General features: G+C 45.1%; 1 protein-coding gene across 1 annotated transcript in view; it reads right to left on the bottom strand.

Moving 5' to 3' along the window:
* Positions 1 to 23,880, bottom strand: part of TUBGCP6 (tubulin gamma complex component 6) — a 728,796-nt gene that overhangs the window by 66,952 nt on the left and 637,964 nt on the right. The window contains exons 24-25 of the mRNA XM_069627853.1: positions 18,645 to 18,858; positions 5,008 to 5,207 (exon numbers count right to left, since the gene is read on the bottom strand). Of these exons, the coding sequence (XP_069483954.1) occupies positions 5,008 to 5,207; positions 18,645 to 18,858 (414 nt within the window). The remainder of the gene's footprint in view (positions 1 to 5,007; positions 5,208 to 18,644; positions 18,859 to 23,880) is intronic.

The following is a 23,880-nucleotide window of genomic DNA, read 5'->3' as shown; positions in this document are numbered from 1 at the left end:
ACTCAAGTCGCACTCCGTCCTGATTGGCCCAAGTGGTGAGCCGCCCGGCTCACCACTTAGCATGTTTGAGTGACAGCTAGGCTGGGTGAATGGGGGTTTGCTGCATAAAAGCAGGGCTTTGGGGACTGGGACTTCAGAAGTCGCCACAGGACCAAGAATCCGACGAGGGAAGAGCTGAGCCGACCTGCTTCGACGACACCACCCGGTGGAGCCCTGCTGAACCGTCTCACCACTTTTTCCCGACGACCGAGGAGAACTCTTAACGGAGTGGCTCCTTCCCTTGACTGGTGGGGACAACCAGTTTTCGCCTTCTTTCCGTCCTTTTGAGGTATCTCGTGGCCGCCTTGCCTGTGCCAAGCACCCCGGCATCCGGAATACCACACTTTACCCCCATACCGCGAAAGTCGGTACCAACCCTTTAACCGGAGGACTCCGCGGCTGGTTTCTTCCCGGGCAGTGCTACGACCTTTCTCTTCTGCTCTTCAGCGAGATATTCTTCTCCCCTGACCGACGTCGAGCCTTGCTGTCGCTGCCTGGAACAACTGCCCCCGCTGGAGGATCCTTTCCGCTTAAGGTACTGTGTTCCGCCTGGCTTCCCTTGCTACCGACTGTACGGGGTAGATTTAGTCCCCGGCTTTCGAACCTGGGAGTGCCTGGGACACTTTGGCTAAACTTTCTGAGCCACTCTAAACTCTTTTTGACTCTTTGCAAGACTTTGAATCTCTAACTAACAGTGTGATCTTGGGCACATTTTCGCTCCGGCTACTCTAAGAGTGGGCCCTGCCTAGTGACTTTTGCTCACCTGTGACTTTATTCTTCTTTAAGCCTATTGCAAGTGTTCTGGACCTTAGAGTGGTGTGTCTAACCTATTTCTGCTTTTTCTCTCCCTTTCTTGGAAACTACTAGAGTGTCATCTAACGTTAAGCACTCACCTCTGTTTTAATTAAGTGGTGTTAACCTAGAGTTGTCTAGATAGGAGAAAGGATTGAATTTACTTTCAGTATAACTGTGTTGAAGTGCTTTTACTATATTTTTGCTAGAGTGTTTTTAACTTATGTGTATTTTAAATAAATAACTATATACTTTTGAAACCAAGCTCTGGTCAGTGTTTGCTTGTGCTATTGTGTTTTGGTACATATTGTGTATACTTTACATACTGCCTAACTCTTCTTGAGAGAAGTCTGACTGCTCAGCCACAGCTACCAGGTAAATCTGGGTGGTACAGACTGCTACCAAAGGGGTTTACTGCTCTACCTGTAGTCTTAAATCTTTTGCAGTGTTCCCCAAGGGAACTGCACAGGTTTCTGCCTAACACAGCTAGGTTGCACAGCGAAGGGGATCTGGTACCCTCCTGCTTATTGACATAGTACATGCTGGTGCTTTAGATCGCTCGGAGGTGACTTCTGGAAGAGCTCCCTCCACCTAGCTGGCCTGTTCTTCAGTGCCTGTGGAGTCAGTGCATCGCACGCGGAACAACCTTCCTAGCCGTGATCGAGGCCAAGGCAGCGCAGGCAAAGGGCATGGGGGTCGGATGTAGGGAAGAGACGCTCGCAGGCTGGACACCTGCTGAAACCAATATGCACCAGGGAGGAGCGTTGCGTCGGTGGACCAAGTACCTAATTGAAAAGAAAAAGATAGAAGAATATCTGGGGAAGAGCGCGTGGCATTACATGGGCGAAGCCAAACCCAGGAGTGCTGGTGAATTCGGCCCGTTCCCTTCGACGCGGTAGAGGAGACCAGCGAGTGGCGCTGGTGTGCAGAGTCAGACGAGCGCATGCTCCCAGGGCTGTGCCCCTGCGCGCCTCTAAATTTAAAGGGGAAGAAGATTTTTCTGGTGATAAAGGTTCTGTCTCCCGTCTCTCGGGAGGGATGCCCATACAGTATGGAGGAAAGGGGACGGGACGTAACAGTATATATATATGATACAAACTTGTTGCATCGGAATTCCCTCGCCTTGTCACAAATACACCCACACATCACCGGACATGCACAGCCTTGACAAAGACTTCGATCGAAACACGGGTTGGCTCTTCTCAAATGCAAAAAGCAATGTATGTGCTAGGATAATAGTCACAGAAATCAACAATAAAAAATCTAATTGTGAACCACAACAAGGTGTATTGACCTTCAACAATAAACTCTATCCAGGATATTAACATGATCCAGCGCCATTACCAACAAATTTTGCCCACCCACTCGTATATACTCTACCATTGGGAACTTCAGAGCTTTTTCCAAAGCAAACCATGTGACAGGCTGCAAGACTCAAATAATTACTTGATCAGATTAAACAATAGTGCAGGGGTTTGCCATTCCTCCAAGCTCTCAACCGTTCTACACCAGTTTAGAATGTTGACTAGATCCTCAGCCAATCAACAATCAGATGTACCTCCACCATGTTTCCTTGGTAAAGGTTCCTGCTCCTAAGTACAACTAGGTAAGGCATTTACCAAGATGAAGTATTGCTCAATATACCCAACCACAGAATTAAAAAAAACCTGATTAAAACCACCTGTGCATGAAACAGCCTCCAATTCCATGAACCATCCCTGTCATTTTATGTGACCGTGGATTAACTAGGGTGAAAGAGGCTTTATTTGGGTCTTCAAAGCACTAACTCTAAAATTAAGAGCTTCTGATTAATGCTGAAGTTCACCCTTTGGGTAGCCGCTGCTTCCTCACTCAATCTACCCCCTCAGGGATCCACGTTGGAGTCCATGACGATTCAAGCAGAAAATCTAATAATGGGCCTGAATTCTGTCAGATTACAGCAAATGAAATTCCATAGCAACTTTGCTAGACCTCCCAAGGCCCCTTCAGTGTCTGCACACCTCTGCTAAGAGCCAAGGGAGACAAGACGAGTACTGCTCTACTCTGGCGGCCTTCCCACAACTCTGCTAACCTCCCCTGGCTCTTTCGGTGTCTCCACACCTCTGCTAAGAGCCAAGGTGAGTACTGCTCTACTCTGGTGGCCTTCCCACAACTCCGCTAACCTCCCCTGGCTCTTTCAGTGTCTGCACACCTCTGCTAAGAGCCAAGGTGAGCACTGCCCTACTCTGGTGGCCTTCCCACAACTCTGCTAACCTCCCCTGGCTCTTTCAGTGTCTGCACACCTCACCTAAGAGTCAAGGGAGACAAGGTCAGTTCTGTTCTACTCTGGCTGGCCTTCCCACAACTCTGCTCACCTCCCCAGGCTCGTTCAGTGTTGCACACCTCTGCTAAGAGCCAAGAGAGACAAGGTCAGTACTGATCTACTCCAGTGGCCTTCCCACAACTCTGCACATCTCCCCAGGCTCTTCAGTGTCTGTACATCTCTGCCATGAGTCAAGGGAAACAAGGTCAGTACTGCTCTACTCTAGCAGCCTTCCCACAACTCTGCTAAACTCCCCTGGCTCTTTCAGTGTCTGCACACCTCTACTAAGAGCCAAGGGAGACAGGGTACTGATCTACTCTAGTGGCCTTCCCACAACTCTGCTAACCTCCCCTGGCTCTTTCAGTCTCTGCACACCTCTAACAGCCAAGGGAGACAATGTCAGTACTGCTCTACCCTAGCAGCCTTCCCACAACTCTGCTAACCTCCCCTGACTCTTTCAGTCTCTGCACACCTCTAAGAGCCAAGGGAAGCAAGGTCAGTGCTGCTCTACTCTGGCAGCCTTCCCACAACTTTGCTAACCTCCTGTGACTCTTTCAGTGTCTGCACAGCTCAGCTAAGAGCCAAAGGAGACATGGTCAGTACTGATTTACTCTGACAGCCTTTCCACAACTCTGCTAACCTCCCCTGGCTCTTTCAGTGTCTGCACACCTCTGCTAAGATCTAAGGGAGACAAGGTACTGATCTACTCTGGTGGCCTTCCTACAACTCTGCTCACCTTCCCAGGCTCTTTCAGTGTCTGCACACCCCTTCCAAGAGCCAAGGGAGACAAGGTCAGTACTGCTCTACTCTAGCAGCCTTCCCACAACTCTGCTAACCTCTCCTGGCTCTTTCAGTGTCTTCACACCTCTGCTAAGAGCCAAGGGAGACAAGGTCAGTACTGATCTACTCTCTGTTCCAACTCATGAAATAACGCAGAGGAAAGATCTTCTGGGATCTGCTGCTTCCAGAGACTTTTACTCTAATTCTTCTCAGGATCATTCTTTCACGGAGCCTCCATGCTCAGTTATCTAAATTCTATGGATACTTAATCTATCAATAGTCTATCACTTTATTTCCCTACACTCTGATTGACATGAAAAAGTATGCAGTGTGCAGTGAAACAAAACCAGCACCACAAAAAAAGTTTATGTTACAAGTAACAGTGAAAGAAATCTAAAACACAGTTCCTGGAGAAAATAAAACCATTGTTTCTACAGGAGAAATATTAAAAAAACTGAGGGGCAATTTATGACAAACTATAACTAGTGCTCTGTTTCTATGATAATGATATTCAAACAAGTTTTGACCTCTGCATAAGATGACATGGCCGAAACTGCAGGTGTTGGATTGTAGAACATAACAAGACAAGCAAGAAAGAAAAACACTTACAATACAGCAGGTGTTACATGGGTTAACTCACAGCCCCTTATGTCAAAACACCAAATGTTCTCTGCATGGTTGTATGGCATGATTACAAAAGTTGTGCTTTATAATAGCTCGATTTAGTATAAAGCAACAGTTTTAAAGTGGGATAACTTTGAGCTACTTATTCTTGGTCCCAGAAACAATAATGTTGTCTTTCATCACAAGTAAGGTGCAAACAGAATGCATGGATTACTGTCTGAAAATATTGAACTCTACATATGTATTCTTAAAACGTGGCCTTGTTTTGCCACATCGCATTTTATATATATTTCCTAATTTGAGGATTGAGGCATAAGCCTTGTGCTGCCCGCCCCTGCCCTTAAGACTTTAGGACCTCTCAGTAGAGGGATTTCTACCTTTGAAACTCTGGTCTGCAGCGAAGAAGGGGGACAAAAAAGGTTAAACCACTGAAAGTCAGTGCGTGCCACTGTAAATCAACTCATAAATACCTTCAAATAAGAAGTCAGAATAATACTTGAAGGTGTTGTACGACTGTTGCATCATGCCAAAGTTGGGATGAACGGCCATTTGCTTTGCAGAATCATAGCTCCAAGACTGCGAAATTAACTGGACACGGAATTTCAAAATGAGGGTGAAGATACTGTGAATAACATTCATCACTGGTCCAGCTTTTTCAGTCAGTAGGCCCCTAAAAACCAAGAATACAGTGGGGATTCTTAGAAACATGAAATCAAAATGATTAATATACACCCATGACACAGAAACAACAGCGCATGAAAGTAAAAACTCTGTGTATTAAAGAAAAGACAAAGTTATTCACTGTCGAGGCTACTGCCCATAGCCTCCTTTCCTTCATACTAAGTGAATGTCTCGAGGAACGGGACCAGAGCCTGCGGCCAAGCCCAAGTTGATTATCATTTCCTGAATTTGTTGCATGCAATATATCACTGCTCTGGTCTCCACTGCATGTCTAGCCCAACACTCAAGTACATGTGTCTAGTCAGTCCAGGTCACTTTTGAAGCGAGATGGTGGGAGGGACTATGGAGAAAAGGGCACTATTGTAAGTAACCTTTTCTTACCCTTATGCACCATACTTATAGGAGATTCATAAGCATCTCAGAAGGGAGATAGGCAGTCTACACATCTGCCACAAAGGGGTTTTTCAATATTGCATGCACAAAACCGGCACCTGCTCTTGAGCTTGAGTCAAGAGAGTAGTGTCCTCAGAAGGCAATGAGGCATGGTATAGGTAATCACCCTGCAAAATTCCTCCAACACTTTGTAAATGTGCATCACATCCCTTAAGAGGGTTGTTTTTATTTATCTAGGCCTCCAAGAGAGTGGTTACCTACCAGCAGGCTATAGTCACCTTTGATGCGGCAGATCCCAGAAAGACAACTGCACCCCAAGAGCTGTGTGGATTTCCTAAACCCCTTTGTTCTCTCAAGATAGAATGTCAGAGACGTCAGCACATACAAGGAATGTAGCAATGTCTGCCTCCGAGGCAGGATTCAGAAAGAAAACTGGTAAAATCTATTGGTTCATATGAAAATGTGTCACTACATTGGCAAAGAGAGGAGAATATGTTTAAGGATAACCTTTCCCTGTGGAAGGTCAGAAAAGGTCCTTCAGAAAACACAGATTGCAACTGATAAAACCCGTGGGCCTACGTGATGCCCACCAGGAAAGACAAGCAGCTGTGAGGTAGAATGGAACTCTGAGGCGAATTATAAGCTGCCTTTCATTAAAGACACAGTTTAATTAGCTTAATCAAAGCTTGAGAAAACCAGAAGATTTTGAGAGTATGGACATCATTTATTAACTTCAAAACTACAGATAAGCCACTACAGGGAATGTACAAACTGCAAAGCGAGATAAGTGAAGTGTTCAACGGAATCTTCAAAGTTATTTAATGGTATACAGTTGCCAGTAGTTTATAAGTTTAAACATTTCACAAAATGTTGGTTTATGATTGCCTTCCGAATGGTAAATTAACTTTTCATGCCTCCCAGCGTCTGAGGGAGCGGGGTTCCATACCGCAAGTCAGTTTTCAGGTGCACGCAACCACAGGGACCTCTCCGGGATAAAGGAAGGCACCTATCAATGTGAGAGTGCTTGCACATCAATGCCTTACAGGCTTTCAGAGCTTGTCCGTGTCGCTGAACAACTGACATTTATGTGCGGGGAGCGCAGTGAAGTGAAACAAGCAGCTAGCATCAGCTTGTATGCACGGGCAGTGCAGTGAAGTGAAACAAAGCACATTTTTAAATACTGTTTGCGCGGCTGCCTGGTGAAAAGAAGGAAGCAGAATTACTTAGAAGAAAAGATATGACAGACACGTATTTCAAGGATAGAAAGAATCGCAAGAAAACCTTTCACAGCAGAGAGGTTTTAAAGTCAGAGCCTTCTAGCTTCATGAGGAGTCAGCCAGTTATGCTGGAATGAAGAATACAGTGAATAATACAATGTTTTAACATGATAAAAGAAAAGCCTAAGACCAACCTTGATCATATTTCTCATTTTTAATTATAGATCCTGTAAGGAATGCATAGTATCAAGAATAGACAGAAAAGTGACCACAGTTCAAGGGTGTTTATTAAACTATATAGGTAGGGAGGAAAACCCCTAATCTAAGCCTAAATCTTAGATGGGAGCAAGCTACGACCATTAAATCAAAATAAAGCAGTCCTAGTGGTGTCTTGTCAAATAAAAAGGCCTATACTAAGAAAAACCTATTGCCAATCCTTACGCTAAATACAAAAGAGTGTGGGATAGGGTTCATAAGAAATAGAGAAGTGTTCACAAATAATATGTCAGGATGCGGTAGTCATGGTCTCCCTGCCCCACATTTTGAGCATTGGAAAAGGCGGGACTCTGGAGCACAGAACACACTCAAGCTTTCCCAGCACGAGACGACAGTTCAATTTTAAGTTAACAGGATCTTCGATGGCCAAGCCTCTTGCTCTTCAAAAAGTCTCTTGCCTTCGAGGACCTGATGTATTCAAAATAACAAAAGCTCCTCTCAATATGTTTGTTGGGTGATGACGTTTCACCTCAGGATTCTCCCTCGTTCGGGCTGAGCTCCCCAAATACTAATTAACGATATCAGGATCTTCAGAGGTTAGCTTTCCTGCTTCCAATGGCCTGAAAGATTCAAAATCAACAAACAAAAAGTTCCTTTTGTGTTGCACTTGAGGTGTTGATTCTTCATCTCTGGGTCCCCCTCTCCTGGTCTTCAGACTCCTCTCGAATATCCGCCTCCCTCCATCGGGTTCACTTTGGCTTGTACTCAAAAACAATTTCTCAGTTGTATTCACGTGTTGTTGGGGTGTGAGGTTCTCACCACTGGATCCCCGTCTTCTGGGCGCAGATCCTTCTCAACTGTTTGCCTCCCTCAGTCGGCTTCACTATGGTTTTCAACACAATCTCTGATTCTTATATTCTCGAATCTTAATGTCTTTTAAACAGTTAATTGTGGACCAACCTCTGCCTGGTTCACTCTTGTCAACACACTGTTCTTGGGGACTTTAGACTTCGCCCCTTCTCATCAGCATCCCACTTGGGCAATTGTTCGCAGTCTTAAAATTCCTTTCACGGAGGTCTCACAGGCCTTGGTCGGAAAGGGCAAGGTTGTGCCTCTCCTTGTCACCCTCTCGGTCCGTGCCATCTTTCTCCTCATCTTGAACTGCCGTCCCTGGATAGCTGTCTCATCGTGCGTTCTGCCTTGCTGGTATGGCGCTCTTGTGCTCCACATTATCACTATGGGGAAGGGAAAGGTCTTTCAGGTGTGTGTGATTCTGGTCAATTGTCTGCCTTTGCTTGACCCTTGTGTTGGGACACGTCAGGTAAACGGCTCTGGTGTTTGTCCGTCGTCTTTCATGATGTGCGAAAGTATTAGAGTTGGAAAAGGGGAGGGTAGAATGTTTGAATTTCCTACGGGGCCAGATTGGGGCACAGGTGTTATAAGAAGGGGGATACTGCATCTCACCCATTGGCATCCCACTTCCACTCCACGAGGACCCCCCCATCCAGGGGATCCTCCCTCACTGGTCCAAACCCCAGGAACTGGATCCAATAGCGATGGCCGTGTCCTGGCCACCTGAATGACAGACTCCCGGAGATTTGTACATGAGACAGCTTCAGGTATCTCACAATCCCCAAGCTGAAGATGAGACTGCTGTAAGATAAAATCAGCAAGCTTAGATCTAATGGTTGGATATGTTGTCCTTTTCCTCATTCCCACTGGAAGTGAAGTCTGCTAAGAATTTTGAGGGGCCAGGAAGACAAATCCATAGCGGTTACTGGGGTTCATAAACCTCTGCATGACCAGCAAGCTGGGACCTTACAATCAACAGAAAGAAGCATCTAAGCTAAGTGGGTGATGAATGAAAGAACATAACTAGTTGCCGTCTGCGGGTGGATGTCTGTGTTGAGAATCAGTGACAGGAACAGGTCCCCTGGCTGGTATACTGCAACCTGGTGGATTTCATTCTTGTGGCTTTTAAAATGTCCAGGTTCCTCTCTGATAGACTGAAGTCCCACATAAACTACATCCTCATGGACCAGGCCTCTAATGAAAGCGATTAAAGGGAGGTGTGTAGGACTATCCCCCCCTTCCTGAAAGTGCAGGTACCTCTGGTGGTGGTTGAGTCAGGGCCTTCGGTCCCTCAGGTTCTGGATGTCTAGAAACCAAATCATTCTGTCAATTCAGTACAATTAGGAGTAGGGGCACAAAGGGTTGGTTCTCCCCCAGGCAGAAGACCAGCATCCGACAGCTACTTCTGTCATTCCCCCTCCAAGAATTGTACCAAAGATGTCTTGTACACGGAAAGATCCAGAAGTGAACTTATCAATGTTTTGAAAAATGGATCCCGGATCTCCATGTGAAACGCACTTAACATCCGTTTGGACAGACTGCTAGAAGGTCGAGACAAACATGACCTACAGGTCTGGACGAACTTCACGAAAATGTACTGGAACACTTATTAAAAAAATAGTAGAGAAGGACAAAAGAGGGCCCCAACATAGCAATGTCGTGGGCCAAGGTGGGAAAATGTCAGTTATAGAAAATATTACATTCTTGTCAATCAATTATGAACTATTTGAATATATGGGCCACCCTTCATTGATTTCACCCAAGATGAAAACCTGAATATTTTTAAAAAGTGTCTGGTAAAACAAGCTACAATGTGTTCAGTCTATGGAGAGGCGGGAGGAGATACGTCAGGAACTGTCAGGAAGTGATGGCGTGGCTCCATCGAAACCCGAGGTTGCTTCACGTGCATCGGTTGGCAGTTGCAACAGCACCTGGTTCAGGCCATGCCCATACGTCACAATGTTGCTTGGCAAACCCGGACACAGGTGATGGCAACACGCTAACACTATGCTCAACTAATGGCTGAGCTGTTTACACCCCTACCCGGAAATAAACCTTCAGGAAACCGACGTGCAGTGCTTTTCAATTGAGCTCTAGCTTTGAACAAGTAGCTGTCCCGTCTTACAGTATCTACGTTTTGATTCCTATTTCCATGATCTCTGGCTTACTCATTCTGGATTTAGCTTGGCTCATCCTTATCTGCTCAGACAAAACAAAACACTTTTTTAAGTATCATTGACCTTGGCTTGGACACTGAATTGCCCTTGCCTTCTTCGTACATGTTTTGGCGATATCCTTGGTAGTTTCTTGTATTTTGTATTCATCCCCAGAATCTAAGACCCTGTTGTCCTTGTCCTTCTTGTTATTTCCTTTTCCATCACAGTCAAGGCTGTCCGCAGGCTGTTTTGAGAAGTCAGAAATGATAGCCGGACACAAAATTGTCATGTTTTGGTTATAGACTTTTATTCAACTTAAATGGGTTGGGAAAATGCCTCTCTGACCCTATTCTAAAGAGGAGTTTCCTTACCTAAGAACCAAAAACGAAGGATCTGTCTTTGTCAGGATGTCAATCAAAAGCCATCCCTGTGTCCAAATGTTCGAGCCTGACCCTCACACTAAAACAAAATAATAAGGTGACATGGGAAATGTCTATAACCTGGTATTTGCCAAACACGTTCTTAAATAAAAGTAGAAGGGCTCCAACATAAATGTTCTTGACAAATGGAAAAAGGTCTTAGTTACAGAGGAGGATTCCTTTCCTCTGGATTCTTTACTGGTATCACAAATAGCTTTGGGTCTAACAGTTCTTGGAGTCTTTTCGCAGCCGACACAACAATCCTGATAGACAAACAACTGTTCAGCCTCGTAGGTTCTTCTTCAACAAAAAATTCCTTCTTTAAACACAAGTGTTAGGTAAGAATTGATGTAGTAACACTGTGTGAGACTACACGACACTTATCTGCTTGGTATTAGGCAACCCACCTTTTGGTATAGGCCTGTACTGCACAAGTTGGTAGTGTGACTGAGCAGCCAGGCTTATCCAAAAAGGGGTAAATGTGAGCTGTAGAGCTGTAGCAATGAAATTCGCAAATACAAGTAGCCAAGTAACACTTACACTCAAGGTTTCAGTTCTAAATAGTTATTAATTTAACATCAATTTTTAAATAAGCATTTTTAAAAAGGGCCAGGCATGTAACAATCAAATATACTTTAAAATACTTTTCCAGAAGCAGCATAAGTTTAGTGGATACTCTTTGGATATGCTTTTTATACACTTCATACACCCAGAGGTGACTTCATTCACAAGGACAGTAATGGCATTTATTTATCACTAGTTACACTTTGCAGATTCTGGCATACTGCCATTCTCTTCTCAAAGTATTACACATTGGTTTACTTACTGTGAATAATGCATTGGTTTTTCATACCTTTCCAAAGAATTACTTAACTTAGTGTATATGAAAAATAAACCATTATTTGTATAACTTTAGTATGTTGGTGTGTCTTAAGCATACGTGTATACTCTGTGTTCTTTGTACTGCCTACAGCCCTTTCTCCCACCTAAGATAATGCAAAACAAAAGAGGTGATGGCTGGAAGGTTTGGAATTAATCCTAACCTCTGGCATTGTTCCGGGCAACTCTCCAGACCATCGCTTTTCAGCCTGCCAATCCATTACAAAAGAAGAAACACCATATGCAAATCAGGCTTGATCCCACCTAAAAACAGGCAGTCCAGCCTGAACTGCTTGGTCACATACCTTCTGCACAAGGCCAGAAGCATCCTCAGACATATTTCAGACTCATTGGGCGTCATCAGTGAGGAGTAGCTTGGGTCTCTAGGCGCAGCAGGTTCAGGACCCACGCCTGGGCATACCCGTCCCACTTGGGGTGCTGTCTGCCAAACTAAAGAGTTGTGCCCAGACGTGGGCCCTTGCCTGCTGAGCCATAGGAAACCAAGCTACACCTCAGTGATGAGGCACAACAAGGCTGAAACATGTCTGTGGTTGCTTGTGTTTCCGTGCAGAGGGGACCTGATCTGGCAGTTCGGAAAGGGCTGCTCTCATTGGTGGCAGTACCTGGCTGATTTGCATATGGCTGAACCCCTTTCCCAATGGTGCAGACGGGTTAACATACGGTGGTGTGGAAGGTTGACCGCGAGCAGTGCTAGTGGTTCAGATCAATTCACAACCTTCCACCCATTACTTTTTTGATTTCAGTTTGTCTCCCTATGTGAGAGAGGGTATACCCAGATGTGGGTCCCTTGTCCGCTGTGCCACAGGGAACCAAGCTGCACCTCACTGATGCGTCCCAACAAGGCCAAAACATGCCTGGGGTTGCTTGTGGTAACGTGCAGACGGGATCTGGGTTGGGAGTTTGGGCAGGGCTGCTCCCATTGGTGGCAGTACCTGACTGATTTGCATATGGCTGGACCCTTTTTACAATGGCGCAGTTTAATTCAAAACATTCCACCTATCACCTTTTAGGTTTCAGTTTGTCGCTCTCCTAAAATAAGCCTGGCTGCTTAGCCATATCTACCAACAAAACATGTGTAGTTCAGGCCTATACTAAGAGTTGGAGCCTTGTGTCCCAAGAGTGAGACTTCACAAGCCCTACCATTGGTGAACTTTTGTAAAACTCCCTAACAGACCATTCTATCACGATTAAGGGAAAACGCTGTCTGCAAAACTAGAAAAATGTTGTTTTTATGTGAAGCGGGTGAGTTTCTGGGGCTAATTCTTTCGGAAGAAGGGAGCTATATGAGCGATGATAAAATCAAGGCCATCTTGAAAAGGCTGCACCCCCACTGCCTGAAGGCCTTCCAATCTTTTCTTGGTTTTGCAAATATTTACAGACAATTTATACATGGTTTTTCATCTGTCGTGGCTCCCTTAACCGCTCATACCAAGCCCTTACCAAGCGGGTGAGTTTCTGGGGCTAATTCTTTCGGAAGAAGGGAGCTATATGAGCGATGATAAAATCAAGGCCATCTTGAAAAGGCTGCACCCCCCACTGCCTGAAGGCCTTCCAATCTTTTCTTGGTTTTGCAAACATTTACAGACAATTTATACATGGTTTTTCATCTGTCGTGGCTCCCTTAACCGCTCTTACCAAGCCCTCTGTTCCGTTTCTCTGGTCCATTGGTGGATTTAGACTTTTCTATATTAAAGGAGGTGTTTACTTTCGGCTCTGGTTTTGCAACGCCCCAATCTGCCTTTTGTTATTGAATTGGATCCTTCCAACACAGTGGTTGGGGCGGTTCCATCTCAAAAATTACCCACAACCTTGAGGATGCATCTGGTGGCCTTCTTTCCTGTAAATTTACTGCAGCAGAACGACATTACTGCATTCTAGAGCAGGATTTGCCAGCAATAAAAGCAGATATTAAAGAATGGCTTCACCACTTAATCACTTAATGGGGGCCCGTCACTAGGTACCAGTTGTATGGGAGGAAAGGTCTTTTAGACCCCCCGCTCTCCTACGTGGGGCTTATGTCTCGTCGACAGCCACCCGTACGCCTGGGCCCAGGATGCAGGATGGCTGCTGGCCGAAGCATGAGACTGCACGGCTCACCTTGTGGCATGATTTAGACTCCATTTTGTGATACACAAGCTCGGGCCTTTGCGGAATAAACAGCCTGCAGAACTGCAGCTCTCCCCCATTTGATTGCGCACAGCGAGCCCACAATTCCCCCCAGCCTCCTCCCCATGGCGGCTCCACTGAAGGCCTGTTCTCACGGGCTAATAGGCGCGAGAAAGTAACAGAACAAACACTATCATTTACCTTCCGCAGTACATCATTGCCCTGACGGTGACCAAAGCCCAAGTTGAGGTCTGGGAGAAAACAAAGCTGTCCCTATCAAATATGCCTTGACCCCCTGCAGACCCGCACACTCATGATATCTGTTGTGCCTAAATCCCTACCTTGCTCCCCGTTTATTTGAAGTGTTAAAACCTGAATGTTGAACTCGGTACCACCCAGTATTACCCATGCTGCTGAGCCATTTGCAAGAAGGCTCAAAACTCATAATGTTGTTTGTTCGTGTTAAAATCGGTGTTACCATTAAAAGGGACGACCCTTGCCCACCCCAGATACCTACATGCAAAGTTGTCCAACATATACCTATTTAAATCTATTGACACCGACCAAAGGTTATTGCTGCTGCACGATATTCACAAGGCAATGCACAAAATCCCTATGTATGATACGATTGTAAGTGTTGTAACATGTGCCAGCCATTTAAAGTGACACACCCCACCTGTTGGCAAATGAGATGTTGTTTGAAGTAATTGTTTTCACCCTTAACAATGTACATCAGTCCAATTATAAATGTAACATTGTAATTTGTACTTATACACCAACCTCGTTCTACCTCACGTTTTATGCTAGCTTTCCCCATGTGTCCCTGCAACAAAATGAAGAACTGACTTTTATTGATTCTGTAAACACAGTATTCATGAACCACGTAGAATTGTAAAATAAACAGTGCTCATAAGCTCATACAATATATCCATAGATGAATGCATATACGTAAACATGTAAGTGTACTGACATACCTCAGTTTTCCGTCTCTATAATTATGTGCATGCTACTTGACAAATGTAGATCCGCGAGAAACTACAAGGCCATCTCCCCCTCCTCCTAGCGAGCCACGTATTCAACTCACACCCTCCTCCCTCCAAGTCCCGGCTGGGGCTTGAAGGTCCCTGGTTCACTGATGTTAGAATAATACAGCTACACCTCCCTGCATTCCTGTTTAGTCCACACCATGTATTCCCCTTCCCCCATGCCCCCTGACTCCTAACCGCCACCATAAAACCACCCTGTACCGCCATGCCCTGGAACAACACAGCCCTGCAGTCCGCCACCCTTTGAGGTGCCAGCCATGTGCCCTTCTGACCCAATGGTACCTCGGTTCACCCCACCCTCGACTGACCACGGAGGTAGTCATTCCCCCTTGTACTAACATATCGTAAAGCTGTCTCTTACTACATCTAACAAACCAAATTGATGAAGGTACCCTAACCCGTGCCCCCTGATAAGACACCTGGACTCATGATACTGGGTCCTTTATACCAGCAATTTTATGATGATGTATCAAGGATGCCCAGAGTTATATACTGTTTCTCTCTGTCTCTTTTATGGTATTAGATTAATGAGTTGTAGGATTTGTAGGTTAAACTGACACAGAAAGCATTGATGAATGTGAGTGCATGGCCACAAGGGCAAAATGTTAGTGCATCAGCAATGTATCCACATGGAAAGCTCGTGACCTGATACTCCACCCCGATGAGCCCAGCTGACCCAACCACCCAAAGATGCCACCACGTGGATCTCCACCAATCATGGATCGCCGTACCTACATTGCACATAGTAGCTAGTCTTCACCACCCAATCCCCATGCTTATGTGCCCCCTATAGCTTACCTAATCTATGACGTATTTCTGTAAGAAATATGACTGTGTTTGCTATTGTCAGACAGAGCGCTCTCTGAGTTTGCAAAGTCCTTTGCATGCCCTATATTGATTTAGGTAAAGCCTTTTATATCTCACCCACACTTGGGTCTTGGTCTCATTCCCTGCTGGGGTGTGCCCATTATTGACTCTCTTTGTGGAGTTTTAAATGCCTTTTTGGGGGACGCTCACTTTCACAGTATACACGGATCACTGCAAGCGCTGGCATCGCTGTGTTTTATCATTGCAAGACTAGCCGGGTGGCACCTGTTCTTTCCCATGTTCGATTTTATGATTATCTATAGACCTTATTCTTGTCAGGGCAAGGCTGATGCACTATCAAGTATTACAGGTTTGTTTATTGTTTAATGTTACCTATGCTCTATATGGCATATGAGATATGCACCAAAAGATTTGATCCACACCATGAATATAATGGTTCTATGTATATTCATAAATGCCAATAAAAACATTTAAAAATAAATAGGAGGAAGCCGACCCCTCGGTTCTGTTATTGGAAGCATGCCATTTTGCCTGCCAGTTTACTCAGCTTTGTTGAATGACTTGCGCTCTTGGGCCAAGCAACATTGACTTGCGCTCTTGGGCCAAGCAACATTGGGATGAGATGGACGAGATGAAAGCCACCTCGATTGACAGCTTGCCATACATGTAAGAACATCTGTATATTCACACAACCTCAGGACTGCTACAGGCTATGCAGTGGGGGCATGATGCGAAAAGGACAGGTCATCCCGTTACGCATAAGACCTGTGTAACAGCTCTTTCATTGGTGGCCGGGTATGAGGAAGACTGTTACTGATTACATCTTGACATGCACGGTGTGAGCACAGACCAAAACACCCTCGGGAACACCCATAGGGGTTGTTGCAAAGAACACATATCCCTTGTTCATGATATCAATGGATTTTAAGGGGGGAAAACCCTGACACCCATGGTTACGACACACTTTGGGAGATTGTGGATGCTTTCACTAAAATGGTGCATTTCATTCCCTGTAAAGGCCTTCTGTCTTCTCCAGGCTTTGCTGAACTTTTCTTTCGGCATGTCTTTCGTACCTTTGATCTTCCCTCTATTATCATCTCAGACAGAAGGACTATATTTACTTCCCGATTCTAGAGGGCTTTGACCACTCTTGTTGGAATAGACGCATGTTATCCTTTGGTTTAACACCCACAGACGGATGGGCCAATGGAACGCACAAATCAATCAACGCAACAGTACCTACACACTCTTTGTTTACAGTTCCAGGAAAAATGGCTGGGGTTATTTTAATTTGCCGAATTTGCATACAAATTGGTTCACTCCGTTACAGGTTGTTCTCTGTTTTTTGCCTGTTTTTTTGATGCCTTTCATCATCCCCACCTGTGGAACCTATTGTTTCCTCTCCGACTCCTATAGCTAACGATTGTGTCCTGCATCTCCAAAAGGTACAAGCGTCTGTGCTACAACATATTCAGGAAGCCCATGACCTTATGAAGGAATGTTTGGACCAGTACCGTTATCGTAGATTTCATTGAATAGCATTTCACCTATTGAGATTTCACTGAAAATGGTAGGTGAAATGGTATACGTGTAATGCATAATAGGTTGGGTAAGGGTAAACTTTTAGGTAGGGAGGGCTGGGAGAGTGCGGGGTTAACCCCACATTATAAAAAAAAAGTAGAAAAATTAAAAAGTTCATTTTGTTTCTCTGTGAAATGGATTTGGTGAAATCTCCATTAGGCGAAATATTTTCGAAGAAATCACATACATCCGACTAGCACCACCAACCTGGTCACAAGTATACGGTGGGTGATAGTGTCTGGTTGTCCATGAGGCATCTACGCCTTTTCCGTTCTAAAAAGCAACAGACTTGTTTGTTGGTCCACATCAAATGCAACGGGTGGTAAATGATGCGGTGATGCAATTGAAAAAATCTGTAGCTTAGCATATTCATCCAGTTTTCCACATCTCTTTGCTAAAGCCACGTCCACCCAGTTCTTGTCTGCCCCTTGGTCCTTTTCCGATTACGGTATGCAGGGTTGAGGAATATGAGGTGGTGCCGATATTGGACTTTAAGGTCCTTTACCTAACTGACTGGAAAGTTTATGTTCCTGAGCAACATACCTCAGAGTTGCTGGTTAATATACATGCACTGCTGTTGCGCTGTCTGTTTTATCCACAGAGACCAGCGCAGGCATTGAGGGGGCATACTGTCAGGAACCATCACGAACGGCAGTCTGTGATGCTGCAGCTCCATCGGCACAAACCGATTGCTGTGCGGCGGTGGCTTTCACAGTTGGCATGACGCCTGGGTCAAGCACCGCCCATATGTCAAAGCTTCTTAGCAAACCTGGACATAGCCGTCATGAACACGTTGACACCGCGCTCAGCCACAGGCTGAGCGGATTACACCCCTACCAGGAACTAAACATTCGGGAAACCGTCACTCAGCGCTTCTCAATCGAGCTCTAGCTTTGTACGAATGGCTGTCCAGTCTTCACATACCTATGTTTTGATTCCTATGATTCAGATCTCTGGCTTACTTGCCCTGGATTAGGCCTGGCTCATTCTTATCTTTTTCTGGCCAACTATTTTTTCCGGTATCTCTGACCTTTGCTAGCACACTGGATTACCCTTGCCTGCTCCGTACCTGTTTTGGTGATATCCATTGTAGTTTCTTTTATCTATCCCCGGAAACCTAAACCCCCGCTGCTGGAGTTTTCCTTGTTTTGTCCCTCATCCTGTAGCTGTTGACCCTGAACTGTCCTGGTGGTACCCATTCTTCTTTCCTACATCCTCATTTCGGCAGGTCCGGTCCTGGCAGACTTTATTTCCTTGACTTCCTGCAGTGGTTAACGGCTTAGGGATCGCGTGGGCAGTTACCAATCTATGGACTGCCTACTTGGTCTATTAATCAGAGACACCTTGGTTTGGTTCCAGGTGCTTGTATCTACCGGATCACAGGTAAGCCTACCACAGGACTTCCTAAAGTGATTGCGTGTTTCTTCTCTTGACCATTGTAGTAACTTGACCTTCTTGTTATTTCTTCCATCACAGTGGAGACTGTCCGCAGAGTGTCATCTTTTCTCCTAATATTTCGGTCAGGGTGTTGATCTTATCATTCGGACGGTCGTATTGTAAGAAAGGCCTATTGTCATTGCAGAAATCTGTACCGCAACAAGATAGCAGAACAGGGCAATTTGAAAGAACAGAAACATACATACATTTAAACTTTAGACACCCTGAGGATGCATACAGTCTTCTGCGGCAGGCACATAAACCCTAGCGCTTACCTGAAAAGTGCTTTATTGAGGTACTCTGCATGTGTTCTGTGAATATCTTCCAGGTTTACAACACTAGAGAGGTGGTTTCCAAATTCACTCCAAGAAACATGTAAAATTTGATTGGCAATGTAGCCCTGAATAACTTTAACAAAGTGCTGCATTTCATGCCGGTAAAGCTGTAATTGTCGAAATTGCTTGGAGTTTGATGCACGATTGACCAGTGCTATAATTAAATGAAAGTGAGAAAACAGCTCAATAAAACAGACGTAATCTTTCAATAACTGTAGAAGAAAAGCAGAGAAACATGAGAAACAAAAAGAAAACATTGTGACGCTCAGAGGACAAATACTATTTCTTAGACTTCAATGACAGAACTAGTGATAAATAATAGAAATAAAAAACAAATTACTTACTCCTTGTAATGTTCTTTCTGATGGATGTTCCTCTCGCGGATTCCTCATCTTTGATATATTGGATATCCTGCTTGCAGCATCGGAATCCTTTTGACAGCAGAGGGCGATGTGCGTCGTTGACTCTAGGTCCCTTAACAGCTTCCATTCTGTTCTCTGCCGTGACGTCGACTTTGGTATAAATAGCACGCACCATGCTTGTTACCTCAGTTCAAGTTTCCCCCTCTTTTGTACAACCGTCTTGAAGATCAAATAACCACCCAGAGGTTGAAAGAGAGGAAGGTTTAAGTCAACAAAAATGCACCCTATTTAGTGGGGCAGGCTGTGAGGGTGATGAGGGATCTGTGGGAGGAAAATCCATCAGAAAGAACATTACCAGTGTTAAGTAATTTTTGGATTGTGTCCCACGGATTCCTCATCTTTGATAGACTCCCATAGCAATTCAAGAATGTTTTACTAAAGAACAGCGTGGCCAGATCTAGATTCCTGTCCCAAAAAGGAATCCAGGCAGTAATACTTAGTGAAGGTGTGCAACAAAGACCAGGTTGCAGCATTATATATATATATATATATATATTCTGCACCGGTACATCTCTTTGAAGGGCTGAAGTGGCAGCCACAACACTCATGGAATGTGTCCTTAATTTATCAGGGACATCCTTGCCAGCTAAAGTGTAACATTCAGAAATACACAGAATGATCCAAAGGGATAAGGTCTGTTTGGTAACAGCCTGTCCTTATCTATGCCTAGTATAGTCAACGAAAGGTTGGTCGTCTTGTCTGATGTTGATCATTTTATTAGCATAAAAGTTATTTTTGGATCTGACCGATGTAACCAATCTTCATCCTTAGAAGGATGAGGAGCTGGGTAAAAGGTAGGCAGAGCTATCTTTTGCTAATACACGCTCACATCCCCTGCACACTATATGTACTGATATTAATCAGTCGAGACTTGTCTTCCAAAAAATATTTTTCAGTTAATCAGGTTGTTGTGATTTAATTTTCTCAAGTGGATGGCCACAGTTCATTCAAGTTATAACTAACAGTATATAACAAACGTTTTTTAATGCATGGATTCTACATATGAGGTATTAATATCATACATCATAATTCTAGACATTCAAACAATTAAAAATGAACTTGACGAGTTTCGGGAATATAATCCCTTATTCATGAATTTCATTGCAGTTCATACGTTTTCTAGCTTCAAGTCTAATAAAACAAAAGGAACTCGTAAGTGTGATGCTTCTAATATGAAGTAAATACATTGATCATAACTGATTACTAAGTTTCACCTAAGTGGTTTTTACTTGATCACATGTTGGAATTCACCCAGGTTATCTCATAATATATCTGTAAGTAGTCTTCAAATATCTCAAGGAATGCTGAAGTGAAAATATAAAAAGAAAAAAAAGAAATGTATAGGTCTGCAATGGGTCATAATTTGTTAAGTAGAGGTGGCCGTGTTAGAGATAAACGTACCTCACATAGTCTTGTAAAAGATAGTCTTGTCTCATATTGCTGTATTCTCAGCATGGTGTGTCCGAAATCACTGGACTGTAAGGAGTTAAAGAATACATGGAGTCGCTAAGTTTCAAAGGTTGTTAAAGAGTTGTGTCCATCATAGTAAAGGATGATTGGTACATACCTCCAGGCATAGGGTGTTTCGAAAAAAAAAAAGTAAAGCGAGTCAATTGAAGCAGACATTTTATCTAAAGGAAAATAATGAACGTCGGAGCACGGGACATGAAGAAAAAAAAGGGCTGTAGTACGGATATCAAATAATTAGGTGCATGTAATCCGCTTACCTAAAGTCTAGGGTTTTCACCAGTGTGTCGCAAAGTCTGTGTCTCGAGCTTCAAATGAAGCGGTTGTGGAGGCAGAGTAACTTGTTGTGTCGTGAATGTTGACGTAAAGAGGAAATGATGCCACCATAGAGAAATGTGTCTATTGTGATGCCTGTTCAGAAGTGGGCAGTCCTTTGTGCAATTATAGTTCCAAGCAAAGAGGTGAATATGCGTTAAATATACAAATGTTTATCATAGTAGGCGAAGATGTAACATTCATGCCAATCGGGTTGTCAAAGATTTGAAGGTTATATTATATTGTGCTTTGTATTCACTGAATCATATTCAATTCATACAGTGCCTTATATATCGTACATTGTATTCACCATATCAGACGATTTTGCCCATCACCATTATCAAGTATTCATGGTTAGGTTACATTTTATTTTGATTGCTTGATGTTGTCATATATGAGAGTGGAGAGATAGAACAACAGGAGCTGTCAAGTTATATGAGGATCCTTAGCTATTACATTCTTTTGTGCATGAAATGCATAGCTTTGTGGGGTACATTATATCATACATTGAATTTACCAGACCTCATCTAGTATGTTACAATCTAAATATCAGACAGTTGATGACTTAATAATTCTGTATAGTCATTAACTACAGTTAGGGAATAAGACTACAGACATCATATTGATTTCCTGGTGTTTTCACATATGAAGGTGGAGTTAAAACAAAGTAGGGAATCAAGTCATGTACCTTGATCTAGAATGAAACCTTCAAAATTTGTTAACACTGTGACTGGAAGTCCAGTATTATACATTCGTATAAGTCCAATAATTAACGATGTCTACATGACATGACTGCCTATTTTGTTTTAACTAAGCCTTCATATGTGACATATGCAAAAGTTCGAAAGGGGCCCCCCATGAGCCTAGTCAGCACCACAGTGAGTTCCCACAACGGGGCAGGAACCTTCACCGGTGGGAACGAGCATAAGAGTCCCTTGATGAATTCCTTGACTAGACAGTGCGACCACAAGACCACGGTGTGACCACAAGGAAGACCATCCTGGAGATCTGGTGGAGTGGGACATAGCCGCCAGATGCACCTTGATGGAGGCGTGCGCCAGTCCCGATTTAGCCAATGATAGTAAATACGTCAGTACCTGAGGGGCATTGACCCTCAGAGGGTTTCTGCGACCGGCACCAGGTCGCAAAGCGCTTCCATTTCTGTCCGTAGCACTTCAAAGTCGACGATCCCTGGCCTTGGCGAGCACCTCCCTGCAGTCTGCCGGAAGCTCGTAACCACTGTAAATTGACAGATGACTCGAAGTAGCAGTGGCAACGGAGGAAACGCGTACAGAAACAGGCCTTCCCAGGGGAAGGAGAATGCATTTGCCATGCTTCCCGGCTGGGGGAAACTGCTGGCAAACCTCCGGCACTTGGTGTTCGTCGCTGTCGCAAACAGATCAATCTGGAGACTGCCCCATTTGAAGAAAAGGTTGTCCACTTTACCCTGCCAAGGCTCACACTCGTGGCAAGAGCGCAGTTCCCTGCTGAGAGAGTCGGCGACTGTGTTCTTTACTTCTACCAGGTGAAACGGATGAGGAACATCCACTGGGCGACGGCCCAGTGCCATAAGTCCTGCGCCTTCTTGGAGAGTGCTGGGGATCTGATGCCCCCCTGCTTCCGGATGTAAAACATCATGGTGGTGTTGTCTGTGAAGACCATCGCCGCCTTGCCCTTGAGGGACAGCAGGAATGACCTTTGGGCCCAAAACACTACTTGTAGTTCCAGTACGTTGATATGGAGCGTCTTCCCTTCCGGCTGCCACAGACCTCTGGCGTGAAGCCGTCCGGTGTGGGCTCCCCATCCTTCCAGAGAAGCATCCGTCGTGACCCTCTCCTGATACGGGGGCTCTGAAAGTCTGTGCCTCTGGTGATGTTGAAGCAAACGCCACACCAGCGTTATCGCTCAACAGAACTCCTCGTCGAGCGTGATCCTGTCCTGGAAGCCTCTGGACACCTGGACCCAACGGGCATCGAGGAACTCCTGGAGTGGACGCATCCGTAATATGCAGAGCCGGATCAGTTATATGCACAATGACATCATGCCGAGCAGCAACTTGATGATCCTCACTGTGGTGATCTTCAGTGCTAACAGCTGTCGCACCTTGCCCAAAATGGTCGCTATCCTCTCCTCCGATGGAGCCGCTAGGCAGGCCACCGTGCTGAGCTTGGATCCCAGCAACAGAGCGTCCTGCAATGGTGTCAAGCAGGACTTTGCATAATTAACTGAGAACCCCAGGCCCGTCAGCAGCCGGACGGTCCTCGCCGTGTGATAGACGGCGATGTCCTTTGACTTGGTCCGGATGAGCCAGTCATCCGGGTAAGGGTACACGTGAATCCCCTGTAGTTGCAGATGGGCCACCACCAGACCCAGGCACTTGGTGAAGACTCTTGGGGCTGACTTCAGTCCTAAGGGAAGAGCCTTGAACTGGTAATGCTTCCCTTGGACGACGAAGCGCAGGAACTTGCAATATTTTACGTGTATGGGGACGTGGAAGTACGCGCCTCTAGATCCGACGACGACAGAAAGTCTCCCTGCTCCAGCTGGCCAAGCACGTGCTGCAGCGTGACCATCCTGAACTTCTGGGATTTTGTGTACTTGTTGAGTCGTCATAGTTCAAGACTAGGCCTCCAGCCCCTGGTCTTCTTTCTTACGACAAAGTATCTTGAGTAAACTCTGGAGCCTTGCAGTCGCCGCGGGACTAGCTCTATCGCCCCTTTTATGAACATGGCCCAGACCTCCAGCAGCAGCTGAGGGATGTGTTGTTCCTGCCGGACCACCGGTGGTATTCGCAGACACTTTCATTGAAATTCTAAGGTGTGTCCGTGGGTGAGAGCCTCCAGCACCCATCGATTGGTGGAGATGGTCTCCCACATGCCAACGAAGTTCACAACCCGGCCTCCCACCGGGATGCACCCCGGTGGGGGCCCAATGTCCTGGCCAGTTCAATTTTGCTTTGAGGTCGAAGTGCC

The sequence above is a fragment of the Ambystoma mexicanum genome, chromosome 12, assembly GCF_040938575.1.
Source record: "Ambystoma mexicanum isolate Mex_15411 chromosome 12, UKY_AmexF1_1, whole genome shotgun sequence".
NCBI lineage: Eukaryota > Metazoa > Chordata > Amphibia > Caudata > Ambystomatidae > Ambystoma > Ambystoma mexicanum.
The sequence above is the reverse complement of the archived record's forward strand: the minus strand, read 5'-3'. Positions and strand labels throughout refer to the sequence as shown.